This window comes from Paramormyrops kingsleyae, chromosome 14 (genome assembly GCF_048594095.1).
Source record: "Paramormyrops kingsleyae isolate MSU_618 chromosome 14, PKINGS_0.4, whole genome shotgun sequence".
Lineage (NCBI taxonomy): Eukaryota > Metazoa > Chordata > Actinopteri > Osteoglossiformes > Mormyridae > Paramormyrops > Paramormyrops kingsleyae.
This window is the reverse complement of record NC_132810.1, coordinates 22,574,734-22,588,548: the sequence shown is the minus strand read 5'-3', so window position 1 is coordinate 22,588,548 and position 13,815 is coordinate 22,574,734. Positions and strand designations below refer to the sequence as shown.

The 13,815-nt window shown below is 43.6% G+C and overlaps 1 protein-coding gene across 9 annotated transcripts in view; it reads left to right on the top strand.

The window, feature by feature from the left end:
• LOC111834728 (NHS-like protein 1) overlaps positions 1 to 13,815 on the top strand; it is an 84,505-nt gene that overhangs the window by 67,911 nt on the left and 2,779 nt on the right. For 7 of the 9 annotated variants that reach the window (XM_023794325.2, XM_023794328.2, XM_023794329.2 and 4 more), the window contains 5 exons: positions 4,734 to 4,855; positions 6,172 to 6,361; positions 6,780 to 6,911; positions 9,244 to 12,465; positions 13,395 to 13,512. In XM_023794325.2, the coding sequence (XP_023650093.2) occupies positions 4,734 to 4,855; positions 6,172 to 6,361; positions 6,780 to 6,911; positions 9,244 to 12,465; positions 13,395 to 13,512 (3,784 nt within the window). Of the gene's footprint in view, positions 1 to 4,733; positions 4,856 to 4,927; positions 5,047 to 6,171; positions 6,362 to 6,779; positions 6,912 to 9,243; positions 12,466 to 13,394; positions 13,513 to 13,815 lie in introns of those variants that run through there. The other 2 variants (XM_023794335.2, XM_023794326.2) reach the window with 2 other exon arrangements.

Genomic DNA, 13,815 nt, shown 5'->3' with positions numbered 1-13,815 from the left:
GGGCTAACTAGCAAGTAGGCTACCAACCAAAGCCTGTGCAGCCCAGATAATCGAGAAGATACACCTGTGTTAAAGGGCGAGGACTTCAGGAGAGTAGCTACAGCTTTCTTCCCAAATCCACTGAACTGGGAGCTAACTGTAAAACTGGATTAAACAACTGGGGGTGGGGGGGGGGGGTCTCATTGGCAAGCTGACCTTCTTTTGTGTGAAAGATGACGTGGGGGGACACGAGCTGACAGCTAATTGTATCAGAGGAGGGAGTTTTCATGGTGTTTCCCCATAGGAGGCCAGTCCACATTGTTTTCTCCTGCTTTTCTCCTTTTTTTTGAGGGAGTGTCCAGCCCCTGTCAGCATAGCCTGCAGTGGCTTGCGGCGGGTGGCTGTCTGCCTCTAGCGTGAATCTGACAGTCAGTAAGGTGCGACCACCCCATTAATGGTCCCCAGGCTGCCCGCGGGTGATGGATACCTCCACTCGCAGGTGCCCTACTTGTTCGCTGCAGGGGAGGGGAAAAAAAAAAAACTTCGTGTTTTTCTTCCCTGTTCTTTGTTTTGTGTTTTTATAAGCAAACAGCAGGAAGGAAGGTCTTTGAAATTCAACTATGGCGAATAGCCGATCTCAGGGGCTTCCCGCTGTCGTCGGACAGGGAGCCACATGCTGTGAGCCGTATTTAATTTTTAAAATGCTGCTGACATGTGCTCAGCGGGTCTGTCGCGACGGGCATCTTGACCCCCGGACAGGTGAGGACAGCAGTTTTGTGTTCTTTTTTTTTTTTGTCACTTTGTGAAGTGTACTTTGGATGTGAGTGCATGTGAGTACGAGTGGGTACTCCACAAATGGCCTGTCCCCCGTGTACTCTGTTTCACCTTGGCTCACATTGGGTCCGTTTGCCAGTGAGACACCTGTCAGGTGATTGATCGCCCTAATGAGGAGGACACCAGATGCCAGGTGTCGGCACCTGTCCCTTTTTGTCCAGGCCCTGTCAAAAGCTGAGTGACGTCAGCGAGACGGTCAACTGTCCTTCGGCACGGGGTCTATCCATGCATTGTTTTAGGACTGTCACCGCTGCGTTTAATGAGACTAGAGAATCAAGGCTGATAATCTCTCTGAGTAATGTTAGGAAATGATAATGGATACGTGTGGCTCGGCGGTTTAGGATACTGTGCCGATTATGGGAAGGTTGCCGGTTGAAATCCCAGGGTCGGCAGAGTACTTTTAATATTGGGCCCTTGAATGAGACCCTGAACTCCCAATTGCCTCAGGGACTGGCTGATACCACGTTCTCCAAAATGTATTTTGTTTGGATCAAAGCATCTTTTAAATAAATAGAATGTAAATGTTATAACCTGGGCCTTGGCAGAACAGCACAAGTGCTTCTGTACTGTGCTGATCTTGTTTTAACATCAGCACATGCCAGCGATTCTTTCTTGAGGTTTTTGCTCAAGCCGTGTGGTTCGCACAGGGACTGGAACATTCCCATTATCAGAAACTTTTGTGGGCTGCCGAAGTGGTGCTGTGAGGAAAAACCTCATGGATGTCAAACAGACGACATAGTTGTGATGATAAGGCAAGTCTAGCTTTCTTCAAGATATCTACGAATATTGTACACAAATAAGAAACCCCAACGTCATTGTCAGAAAAGGGGGTATTCACGTAATCACTATGAAGTACAGCAGACATTACCTCATATCAGAGGACTGTCCATGCAGTTTTCCCCATTAGGTACTTAATGGTTAATGAGGAACCAGAGCTATCGAATCTCATGAGAATGAAACCGCACCATATAAGAGAAAAAGGCGGTATCCAGGACAAAAGGCTTAATTCTACATACCTACGTAATACGGGTGTGTATTTATTGGCTAGTGCTGCTGATATTATTAGCCTTGTTCCTTTGCAGAACATTTTTACCCATGATTCTCTAGAGAATCTGCTGGTCTTTTCTGGATGTGGAGAATGTAGGCCACAAGGATCTCTGTTGGTTTTAAATAGGAGGAACCACTAGCTCTATCAACCACATTGTTTTGAAAAACACCTTGGATGATGGATTTTACAGTGCACTGGAAATGGTCTTTATGTTTGCGCTCTGCTCCAAGGAGAGCAGTCATTGACGGATGTCCTGTTAACTTTTGGCTGGTGAAATATTGGGGGAGGTTAAAGTGCTCATGAATGTACAGTTGGACTTTTAGCGAAGCACTTAAAGTATGTGACAGTGCCTTCTGCCATCAATTCTCATTACAGCTTCTTTAAAACCCTTTTCCCTCCTTGAACCTCGTGACCAAAAGCCATCTAAAAAATGAGCCCGCTTACTGCTAGTATTTATTAGCATGTCACAGGTTCCCTTGGTAACAAAGGAGAAGCTTCCAGCTTCTAAATGTGAGTGTTCACACCGGATTTGAAAGCACCGCATCATCAGCAGACGCCTAGCATCACCATTATTTCTTTCTGTCCAACCTTGGCTGCATTTGAAGGCCCCAGGCTACAGATGGAGCAAAGGGGACAGTTGATTGGTTACTGTAGATGCAAGATGTCATTTTTCAGATTCCCTCGACTTGAGCGTGAGTCTTCAAAGAGACGCGCCATCTGTACGCAGCAGTATGAGAGCAATGAGGTAATTACCTCCTGCATTACACCCTAATGAGAGGAAGAAGAAGGTTCTTCCTCAGTGGCATATTCCAATTATGGAAGTCGTCAGCGACACTAGGCTCATTTGGTGATAAGGAATTGATCTGCCGCCTTCTGTCCCCACAGGGGGTTCAGTCCAGACGAACCATCATAATTCTTTGTAACTAGCCTCTGCTCCATCCTTTATCTCTGTCTCCACCCCCCATTTCACCTCGGTATGAGATGTGCAGGTTAACTATCTTATTAAGGAATCTCTATTCACGCGAACTAGCAGTGTCGTCTGAATTGTGACACCTTCCTCAAGGGATGGGTCCTCACACTGTGTCGCATATCCCAGGGACCGCTACATTATCCGTGTCCATATGGTGACCCCACCCGGTGACTTCGTGGCCATGTGTTCCCTGTGGAGTGTAATTAACCCAGCTAATTTCTTTCCTCTGGCTACTCTTCGCTTGAAGCCTTCTCTGTGTGGTCATCTGAGACTTTGCATCCAAGGGTCTTAGTGTGTGTGCAGTAATTTTAGAGGCTGCATTTCTGAAAAGTTAAAATATTTGGCCATATGGAGGACAACCGTATAGACAAGAACAGTCAATATTGCTGGGGGCCAAAGAGATCAATAATTAATTGCCAAGGAAATGTGTGTAAACAAATACCTTTGTCGTTAACTAAATACTTTCATGTGGTCTTGTTTGGCTTGGGGGTGCCAGCTGTGACCTCAGGAGCTGGACTAATGTGCAGGTTCCTCACATGTAGAACCTACCTGTTCACAATAACAAACCAGTAGCCTTATCCTGACCCAAGCCATCTATTCATCATCATCTTTCTGGACCAGTTTACCAAGTGATGGAAGTTTAGATGGAACTGAAGAAAGCTGAAGGCATATATTATTCAAAAGAACTTTAGCAGTAAGTCGATTGATTGAGATGTTATCCAAGTGGGTATCCATTATTTATTCATTATTTGACTGCTCAGTTCCAAATATTTACATGTTGCAGATGAGAATCCGGGATGGCAGCCTCCCCTCACAGTCCAAAAACATGCTGAGGATAATTGGAGTTGCCAAAGTGTGTGTGTGTTTGTGTTTGTTTGTTTGTTTGTTTGTTTGTTTGCCCGTAGACTCTCCGAGTTAGGATGTTATAGTTGTGATCAGAAGGTCACCAGTTCAGATCCGGTGGCTGGCAGAGTGATGTCACTGTTAGGCCCTTAATTCCAATTTGCTCCAGAGATTGGCTGAACCTGATTTCTCAATTGTACGTCACCAAAATAAAATTGCCCGCTAAATAAGTAAATGTAATACCACAGATTAAACATTGGCGTTGTATTAGTTTTTGGTTAAAATATTTTTGTCTTTGAGCTTCAGGACATTCTCAGAAAGTAGAGCACTTCATTCTTTGATGCATTGTCCCCCCAGTTGTGCTTTATTGCATTTTCTTTGTTTTTGCTGAGCAGACTTCAGCTGTCTAACTCCAGCTGTTTAGTGTCCTTGCTTCCTGGTCTGATCCACTTCAGCCCACTCAGCTGCCTGCTCTCTACTGAATAATGGTGGAGTCTTTCCAAGGAAAACATTCAAGAGGATCAAAGCTGCGTTCACCACAATACCTTAAAGCTCCGTTTCAGTGGTATCACAGAAAAAAAAATCTTAAAGCTTTGGCCCATTCATTAAATACTAAAGTAATCATGTGTCTAGTGGTAGGGAATCCCTATTTATGGTCTATTTTTGATTGGGAGTCCCTGGGTTAGGAAAGGTTTAAAATACCTTGGCCAACGTGACTTACAGTGAATACTTTTACTGCAATAGTTGAGATTAAGATTAAGTGCTGCTCAGTACAAAAAGCAGTGCCCCTACCCTGGGGTCGGCAGCTTTTCATTAACACAATAAATCCACATTCTAAACCACTGTGTTGCATTGCCTATTGACATTGGCCCATTTTCCCATTGTTCTCCTTTTTTCAATCATGCCAGTATTTCTTGAAGTAACAAGCTCAGCTTTTTTTAACCTGTAAAGTATGGTTTGTTTGTTTTTTGTTTGTTTTATTGCTTCTGGACTATTGGGCCTTTTCTCCTTTTTCTCCTAACCAGTTTTCTTGTGGCTGTTTCTCTTGCCTCTGCCCAGAATGTGACAGGCTGAGGAAAGATGGCTTCTGTAGCTCTCAATACTACTCTCAGGGCCCGGCCTTCTCCTCTTGCAACCTCTCCGACGGCGGTCTCCCCAACCGTGAGGACACCAGTAAGAAAGTAAGCCAGCAACAACCCCACCTCACCCCACCCCTGCCCTCTGTGTTGACATTCTTCTGATATTATTTTCAGAAACTGTTCGCTTTTGAACAGTATGAAACATTGCCTGATGGAAGTGTTTTATGAAGCATTTATAAATCTCTGGCTGCATGACTCATTGGTTCAAAGTAAGGACAAAAGATTTTTACAAGGTAAAATTCAGTCGTTTTGTTGATGTAATTATTTTTACTCATCTCTGCCTTGAAATAATTACCAAGGTTGGTCAACCTCTAATCTGTTTATTTTTTTATTTGAACAATACTGGTTCATCAAAAGTTGTGACAAATCTGATAGCACAAGCTCGCTTTCTGCCTTGGCCTCTGGCCAAACTAAATGTAAAATCACACTGATTGTGTTTTCCTTGAGCGTTGTAATACAATATCTTGAGTACTATTGGTTGTTCCTCTGACCCCATATTATGATTAACTCAGGTATTTTGTGTTAAAATCAATGGAAAAATAATTCTGAGAATTCATAAACATTTACTTTGAATTTGTCTATCAACTGAATGTTAACATTTGTGGTAGTCTGCCCCCTAGAGTTTGAAAATAACTTAAAAACTACATTCAGTACAGAATTATGGAATAGCATACAATTGCAATTCATTTTCCAGTCGCTTATCCTGGTAAGTGTCATGGGGTACTCTGGATCATATCAAAGGCAACATCTGGCATAAGGCATAGGGTGGCAGGTCATCGCAAAAATAATGTAACTAATTTGATAATGAGCCGACTTGAGCACTCAAACTCAACAGAATTTATGCTAAGTAGATAGTGCTATTGCCTTGCATCTCCATGGCTGAGGTTCAAATCCCATCTGTACTCTGTGTGGAGTTTCCACAATTCATGTAGGTTCCCTACTGCAGTGCAAATACATTAATAATATTGTCAGGAATAAAATATTGGCTAGGGAAAAAAAGCAAGCAATACCAGTAAGTAGAGTGACTGTGAATATAATGGATTAAATTGCATGAGGGTACTGGTCACTTTTAGTAAATTCTTTTGATTACAGTACAGCAGGTATAAGTGACTTTGTGTATGACAAGTTCTGATGGGTCTCTCAGTAAGTTCTCTGCTTGAACATTTATTTACTTTGTACACAGATTTATTTGGAGCTTGCAGTTTAACTTCCAGGGTAATAACAATAGACTGTTAACGTAGTTCTCTAAACCTCAGATAAACACGAAATGTTTTAATGCCATCTTTGCACTGACTGGAAGAGTAAAACGCAGGCATACAGCCCCTATTGCCCTCCTTTCCCCCCAATTCTGCCCGCAGTCTGCAATGTCCTCTGCCGAGGAAGAGAGGTTGATGTGCTCCATGAGACTACAGAGCCCTCTGCTGGAGGAGTACCACACCAACGGGCAGATGCACTGGAGCAAAACACTACCGCTGCCCACCCCTGAGGAGAAGATGAGGCAGCAGGCCCAGTGTGTGCCCATCGATATCATCCCCATAAATGTCACTGGTAGGCCACACCCCCTTGAAAAGCCAAGCCACTCCTCCTTTCCTTTTCATCTCCATGGCAATGTTCTACCATGTCAAAAAAAGTCGGTGTGCCATTAAATCATTGTGCTGTTGAAGGAGGAAAACATGGTTTTGTGTTATTGTTTTACACCAGTTTTGCATTGATGTAATTTTACAAGATGTATATTTTCAGCGGAGCTTGGTATCTTAATGATGCTAGTCAAAATTGAGCAATTTTCTGACCCTCAGTATATAAATGTTGCAGTACTGTAGTTTTTATCTGGAGCTGACCCGGAGATCGGACACGTTCGGCCACTCTCAGGCCAGTGGGTTGATTTTGCTGTTCAGTATGCTTTCCCATGAACTACACATGATGTGATGTAACCTCCGTTCTGCTTGCTCTCGCCATTCCACATCAGGGGAGAATTTTGATCGGCAGGCCAGCATTCGGCGTTCCTTAGTTAACATGGACACTCTGGTCAGGCGGGCTAAGAAGGTCAAAAGGAGAAAGACAATAACAGGTGTCCCAGACAACATCCAGAAGGAACTAGGTATGGATGTTTGCTGTTCCATTCACTGCTTACTGCGTGGCCGCTAAATCCTATCCCCCCTCAATTTGTAATGGGCTATTATGGCAGAATCCACACCGATGACAGCCGTAAGGACCAATAAAAACCAAAAACAGACAGGAAGGTACTACTGGCAAACAACTGGATCAAAGGAAATTAAAGCATGAAAAATTAAACTCCACCTCTAATTGTGACAGTTACAGCTCTAGCTGTCAATGCGTTTTACCCATTTCCACCTGGTTGTATCGATCAGTTTCTCAAACCAGTCCCGAGGGACTAGGTTGGGAAACGCTGGCATAGATGATTTCTGGCATTTTGACCTAGTCAAAATTATGTGCACCAAAGATGCAACTCTTAATAATGAACACAAAAAATACAAAGATAAATCTGAATGTGTTTTTTTTTTTTTTTCCTCGTATGTCCCTAAATTACCTCCTCAATTCTGTTGTTTATGAATCTTTCAAGATTTTATATAGTAAACTCTAATCAGAAGAATATTAATTCATTCATGCCATTCACAGGTTTAGATATCACTAAGGCTACGTTCACACTGCCATGCTGGAGTGACTCAAATCAGATTTTTTGCCTTAATGTGACACAGATCTGATCTTTTCAGGGCTGTGTGGACACGCAAATCTGATCTTTTCAATTCAGATTTGTGTCACTTTCATATGTGGTACTAAATCTGATACGTATCCGATTCGCGGTCATGCGACCTGAATGTGACGCTCAGATCGCAATTCATGCGGCTTTTTGCTTAGCGCATGCGTATAACATCATCAGCCTCCACTGGCAGCACGGGAAGGTAAAAATGGAGGAGAACTGCGATAAGTCAGTGGAAGGATGGAGAACTTGGGGATTTAATTGATATTTGGGGAAATGAATCTGTTCAAGCTAAACTGGAAGGAACCTATCGTAATAGAGTTTGAAATAATTGCCAATGAAATGGCACAGCGCAGACACGAACGTGGCTACAGTGCCAAAGAAAAACAAAGAGCCTGAAATCAAAGTTTAAAGAGGCAAAAGACTCGAATCAGTGCAGCGGTCATGGCCGCACAACGTGCCAATTTTACGACCAGCTTTTTATCCGTGTAAAAACGTATCAATGTGCGCATGCGTGACGTTTTGGAGGACCGATGCGTTCACATTACAGTCAGATACAGGTCACTTGTAGTTATGAATGTGAACCGTCAAGATAGACAAATCCGATCTGGGCAAAAAATCGAAATTGAACGTTGTGGCTGGCAGTGTGAACGTAGCCTAAGGTGTGAGGACTTGCAGTGACAGTAAATAAATACCTGAATCAGGGAACCCTGTGTCAGACTGAGAATCTTTCAAACTTTCAAGTCCAGGCTGTACTGTAGCTACACAATAGGTTTGTTAAGACTAACCCAGGGTGGATTACATGTGAAATCCAATTTTGTGTGATGTCCTACTTACAAAAAAACAAGTAAAATCACCTTCCTAGCCATAGATAGTACAGTTTGGCTAATGAAATGTCAATTTAAAAAGGCATTCTTTCATATAATCTTCAGATCCCTTTTGTTGATGGGTTATATAATCATCACTATTCAGATGTTTCAAATAGACTAGTACATTTTTTCCTATGGATTTCAAAAGCTGAAACATTTGCACAGCTGACCTACCAAGCAATTATCAATCTAAGAGGAGCAGGGTCGGGGGGAGATTCCCAGCAGGGACCCCAGAAATATGTCAGAACTCGTTGTCATTTCCGACACTCATTTCCTCTGTTAAACTTCCTAATAATTTCTGTGCACTCTTCTGGTATTTCTGATAAAACCTTGGGCTGCAGTTTTTTGTTTTGGAGTCTGAAGGTCATAAACCAAAATCAAACTCAAGCTCACTGCAGAGTTGATGTCCATATTGTACATTTTACTAATTTTATGTTATCTTGAAAAACGTATTTTATGTTTTTTAAAAGAGATTTAGGAGACCAAATTATTTGTGTGGTACAACGGTGTATAATAATTGAATTCACCATAAGTAAAACTACTCTCAAAGCAACCTGCATCAAGACAGTTAATATAATTGGGGTAAAATTTTGGAACTGCAGCAGAACTGCACTTAAATAGATGCACTACTTTGGTAAGGTGAAAATCATGTTTTCCTCTATGTTATGCAAGTATTTGTGTCTTGTCTCTTCATTACTCATTCTGACAATTCACTTCATTACAACAAATTCATTTGTTGCTTGAATTTTTTTCTTGGTTTGTAAACTTTAGGGGACTTTAGTTTCATCTACATCCTTGCCAGAGAATTCATTGCTTTGTTTCCCCTTTTGCATTACTCAAAGGGACCGGCGAATGCCATTCTCCTTCAACGTGCATACCAAGTCAGTACTTCACATTGGGTCGTGTCGGTAGTGTTGGTTCAGCCTTGCGACGTTCCGGCACCCGTGATTCCAGTTGTCAGACAGAGGACACAAAGATCGTGCCTCCATCCATGAGAAGGATCCGGGCGCAGAAGGGTCACGGCATAGCTGCTCAGATGGCTAACCTCTCCAATTCCTCCACGGGCAGCATCTCCACCATCAGTAACAGCACATGCACCATCTTTGCCTCACAACTAAATAGAGGTGACCAGCGTTGCTACAGCCTACCCCGCCAGGGAACCCGCACCTCCCTGCAAGGAGAGCCCAATTACACCAGCACCTCTACTGGGACAGAGGACTGCATTGTAGGTACTCTGTCACACCAGATCAGCAAGCTTCAAACAGAAATGCGGGTAGCACCTTTAAGGACCATCCAAAGGACTGACTCACGACTGTACACCAGTAATCAAGAACGGAGGGAGTTCATGAGTTGTGAGACTCTGGCGAGCCCTACCTCCTTAGCCTCTCCACATGGCACCTGCTCAGTCTTGCTCAGCAGTAACAGTCTGCTAACCTCCTCAGTTGAAGGTGTATCTAGCATTGAAGCAATTGAACAGTGTGCAATACCCATAAACTCGGTGTCGTCCTACCATACGAACAAGCCTCTCGGATCTCCTCGGATCAAAGAAGAGCAACATCCTTCTTCCTTAACCTCAGTCATTACACCATGCCGCTGTGATTCAGCGGAATCTCTCAGCACTGGCACGCTCACAGAAACAGAGTCTCAGTGCAGTATCCCAGATGGCATGAAAAGTTACTGTAGCAAGGACACCCAGAGTGAGTCTAGCTACTCCTACGGAAGTCTTCAGAGCTGTAGCCCTCCAGAGAAGTGGAACTACGACACCCTGCCTAAAAAACCCCTCCGTTCTAGTTGCTCCACCCCCATCAATCACATATGTAGCAATTCAGAGCACCCTTCAAAAAAGGCAGAGTCGTTTCCGCCATTCTCCTTTGACAATGATGCCAACTACACTTCCATGAACCTGGACTCGGGGCACAAGTCATGTAGCTACAATAGCATCAACGGTGTGGACCATATGAAGCATTGTATGTATGAGTGCAAAGAACACAACAGGCAAGATGACCAGATTAGCCTTTGCAGCAATAAGTCCCTATCCCGCAGTATCTCCCTTCGCAAGGCTAAAAAACCACCACTCCCTCCAACCCGTACTGACTCCTTGCGACGAAAATCAGAGAAACATTCCGAATTCAAAGTGACAAATCCTCAGGCTAATAGTCCAGTCTCGAGTGAGACACTGATTGCCACCCTCCAAGAGTCTCTGCATCTGAGCCTAAAAAGCAACAACGCATCATCTCCTGCCCAAAGCCCGTCCAGTGATCGTGAGGATCCGTGGCTGCTACGTTCCCGTAGCCAGAGCAGCATCAGTGATTGCAGTAGCCTGGTATCTCCTTCCAGTGGGAACCTCTACTCCATCTGCCCCATCACACCATCACAGAGTGACAGCAGCAGCTTGCGGCCAGATTGGGCCGAGTCCTTAGCCAGTAATGGAGACTCTCCTGAACTGCGAGCTGAGCAGCTATATTTTCCTGAAATTCAACCCAGTTATGTTGGTGGGTCTCCACTCTCCCAAGAGGAGCTCCACTCAGACTGTAAAAAGCATCTGTCTCTAGCCCTAAACGGGACCTTGGTAGATAAGACAAAGAGACTCTCATTACCAGAAAAGATGAATCACTTAACATCCCCGTCTAGTGGTCTTTCTAGCCAGGTCAGCACCCTGCCTTCCCTCAAGAAGTTCCGGTCTCCTGCAAGGCCAAGGTCTAAGCCTAAAGTCCCTGAGAGAAAATCCTCTCTTTTGTCTTCTGTGTCTGTCTCTCCCATTGCCACACCCGTATCTGCTGGTTCCCCTGACCCCACAAAGAAACTCCAGCTGGTCCACTCTAGCTCTCCCATGCCAGCAGCACTGACTACCAACTCTACTCAGCACACCTTGATAACAACCACTACCTTACTCTCTGCTGCTACTTATCCTGATTCAAGTCCTTTCAAGGTACCTGGGCAGAACTTTCCTCCATCTGTGCTACCAATTAACCTTGAGAAGATTTGCACCACTACCCATGTGTCTACACCTTCTTCACCTAAACCAATCATTTCTGAATTACTAGATAAAAATTACTCAAGTCCTGCTACACTACCTCTTCCTCCACCATACCAATCTCCACCTCCTCTTTTACCTGTCAGTGGTTCCACCTCTCAACTCTCACATAAGTCTTTGAGGAATCAGGCAGAAGTCTCAGCTCAAAGCCCAAAATGTGATTTCAGCACTGTAAATACCTTGGGCACAGATGATTCATTTGATGGGAAGATGGATAGTATCAGCTACTTTCTGAAGCCCCTGATCACTGCCCAGGCTTTGCAAATGGTGCAGCTTCGGCCTGTTGAAAAGGTGGACAGATTTAATAACACTGATGAAGAATGGAAAGATAATGAGAAAGAAGGGAAAACTGAAAAACCTGAAGCGATAAATATATTACCAGGTCCTTCCAATGTGATTCAACAGTCATCGTCACTGGTGATTCAGTCCCTGCCGGATTACTCAAAAAACTCCAGTCTTTCTGAGGACACACTTGGCAGATTTATCATGAATGGCCAAACTGAAGACCTTGAGCCCCTGGAGTTGACACCTATTGAGGAGGATTTCCCAGACAAGTCATTTCCTCCTACTCAAGAGGAAGATCACTCCTCAAATCCATTGGAGATTTTGCAAATTTCCACAGTCAAGCAAAAAAATTCTCCCTCTCCCAAAAAACCCAAACTCACCTTAACTTTGCCTCCAATTCTTCCATTGCTTGTTGTGGAGCACACTGGTCCACAGGTGGTTAGCCTTGAGAAGTTATCCATTTTGGATCCCATAGATAATTGTCCACAACTTCTGCTGGTGGAAGGTGAGGACAACTATAGGAATGATGACAAAGATGAGGACTCTGGGAGTCTCCCACCTCTAGCCAGCCAAGAAGACTTCTTGACCAGCCAACACTCCAGAGAAAATTCCCCAGCCCTTGAGCATGATCTCACCATAAAGGCGGAAGAGTTGGCTATTTGTGACGAAAGGAACATGTCAGATGGAGATGCTGATGCTGCAAGCAGCACTTCAGACTCCTTCAGCTCCAAGGAAGAGGATGATGGTAAGCCACATGTAATTAATAAAGGCCACAGTTTTGTTCAGTTTTGGGTTTTTTAAACTGCAAACAGCCTCAATACCTAGGAAAGCCCAACTGGTTGAGTTTAAATAATGGTTAGTAATTTTATTAATGATTAAAAGCTGGGTTAGATTGAAAAACTCACAAACTGATCCCTTCCGAATGTTTCATTAGAGAGGCCACATCTGACAGTTACATTGTTTAATAGCCATCTCATAATGCAAACTGACATTCAGCCCAATGACTCAGCTTTGTAGCTGCATTTGTGATTTAATTAGTTCAAAGTTAAAGTTTTTCATGTGCTGTTTCCATTATTCTGTCCACCCCCTATAGTTTTACCTAACTACAGCATGGAGGTACTCAGTAGCTGCTCATTTTATAATGTATTTCATTAAGGTGCTTCTCTGCACTACTGCATAGATTGAATCTTGCAAGAAGGGTTTAAGAATAGGATTTATATCCAGGAAGTATCTGTTCTCTCCCCCACTGCAAGCAGTCTGGACTGATGGGATTGCGGATGCAGTAAATAAGCTTTCTTGTTCTTTCTTTCTCTGGTGTATTGGAGTGTTCCTTTTCTTCTGCACGCCAAAAAGAAAATGGAGACCTCACCTGCTTCCTTGTAGTTGACTGCTTGGTGTGGAACCTACTACAGAAAACATTTTGGCAGTTTCAGTTTCTCTTCAGGGTAGATTCTGAGATATTAGATTGCTATTAGATTCCTAGTACGGAAGTATTGAGAGTAGGCATACAAGGTGAGGAAGAATGAAACCAATGACTGCATGCAACTCCAGCCACCTCTACTTGGTCATGTTTTGATTTTGTCCTTTTGTGGTTGAGCTCAGAGATGTTTTGGCAGATTTCATGGTTGGTGTCACAACCCTCAGATACATCACATGAATCTCTATCTCGTTAAGGTGAGGTGTTCGACTTCATCTCCTCGGCTCGGGCTGAGACACACGGAGAAGAGCCAGAAGACATGGTGACTCCCACGCGGCCTCGCACGACTGAAGACCTCTTTGCCGCAATACACAGGTATTCCTATTAAAATATTTTGTTCCTGTCTGTTCATCTCCTTTATCAACCCACCTATCAAAATCATGGGTCTTTGTGGTTTTCAAGTGCAGAGGAATAAATTAAAGTCCATATTTCCCCCACTACTCATACTGCCTATAATAACTGCATCATAAATTATTCATGAGCACGTTTTGCAGCTGCGTAACCTCCTCACCCCCGATGCAAGTGTCTCTTTCATCAGACAGAGCCTTTGTACAAACCAGTAATATTGAAAATAGGACTTCCTTACCTGAATATTTTTTTTTTTAGGGAGCATGGTAT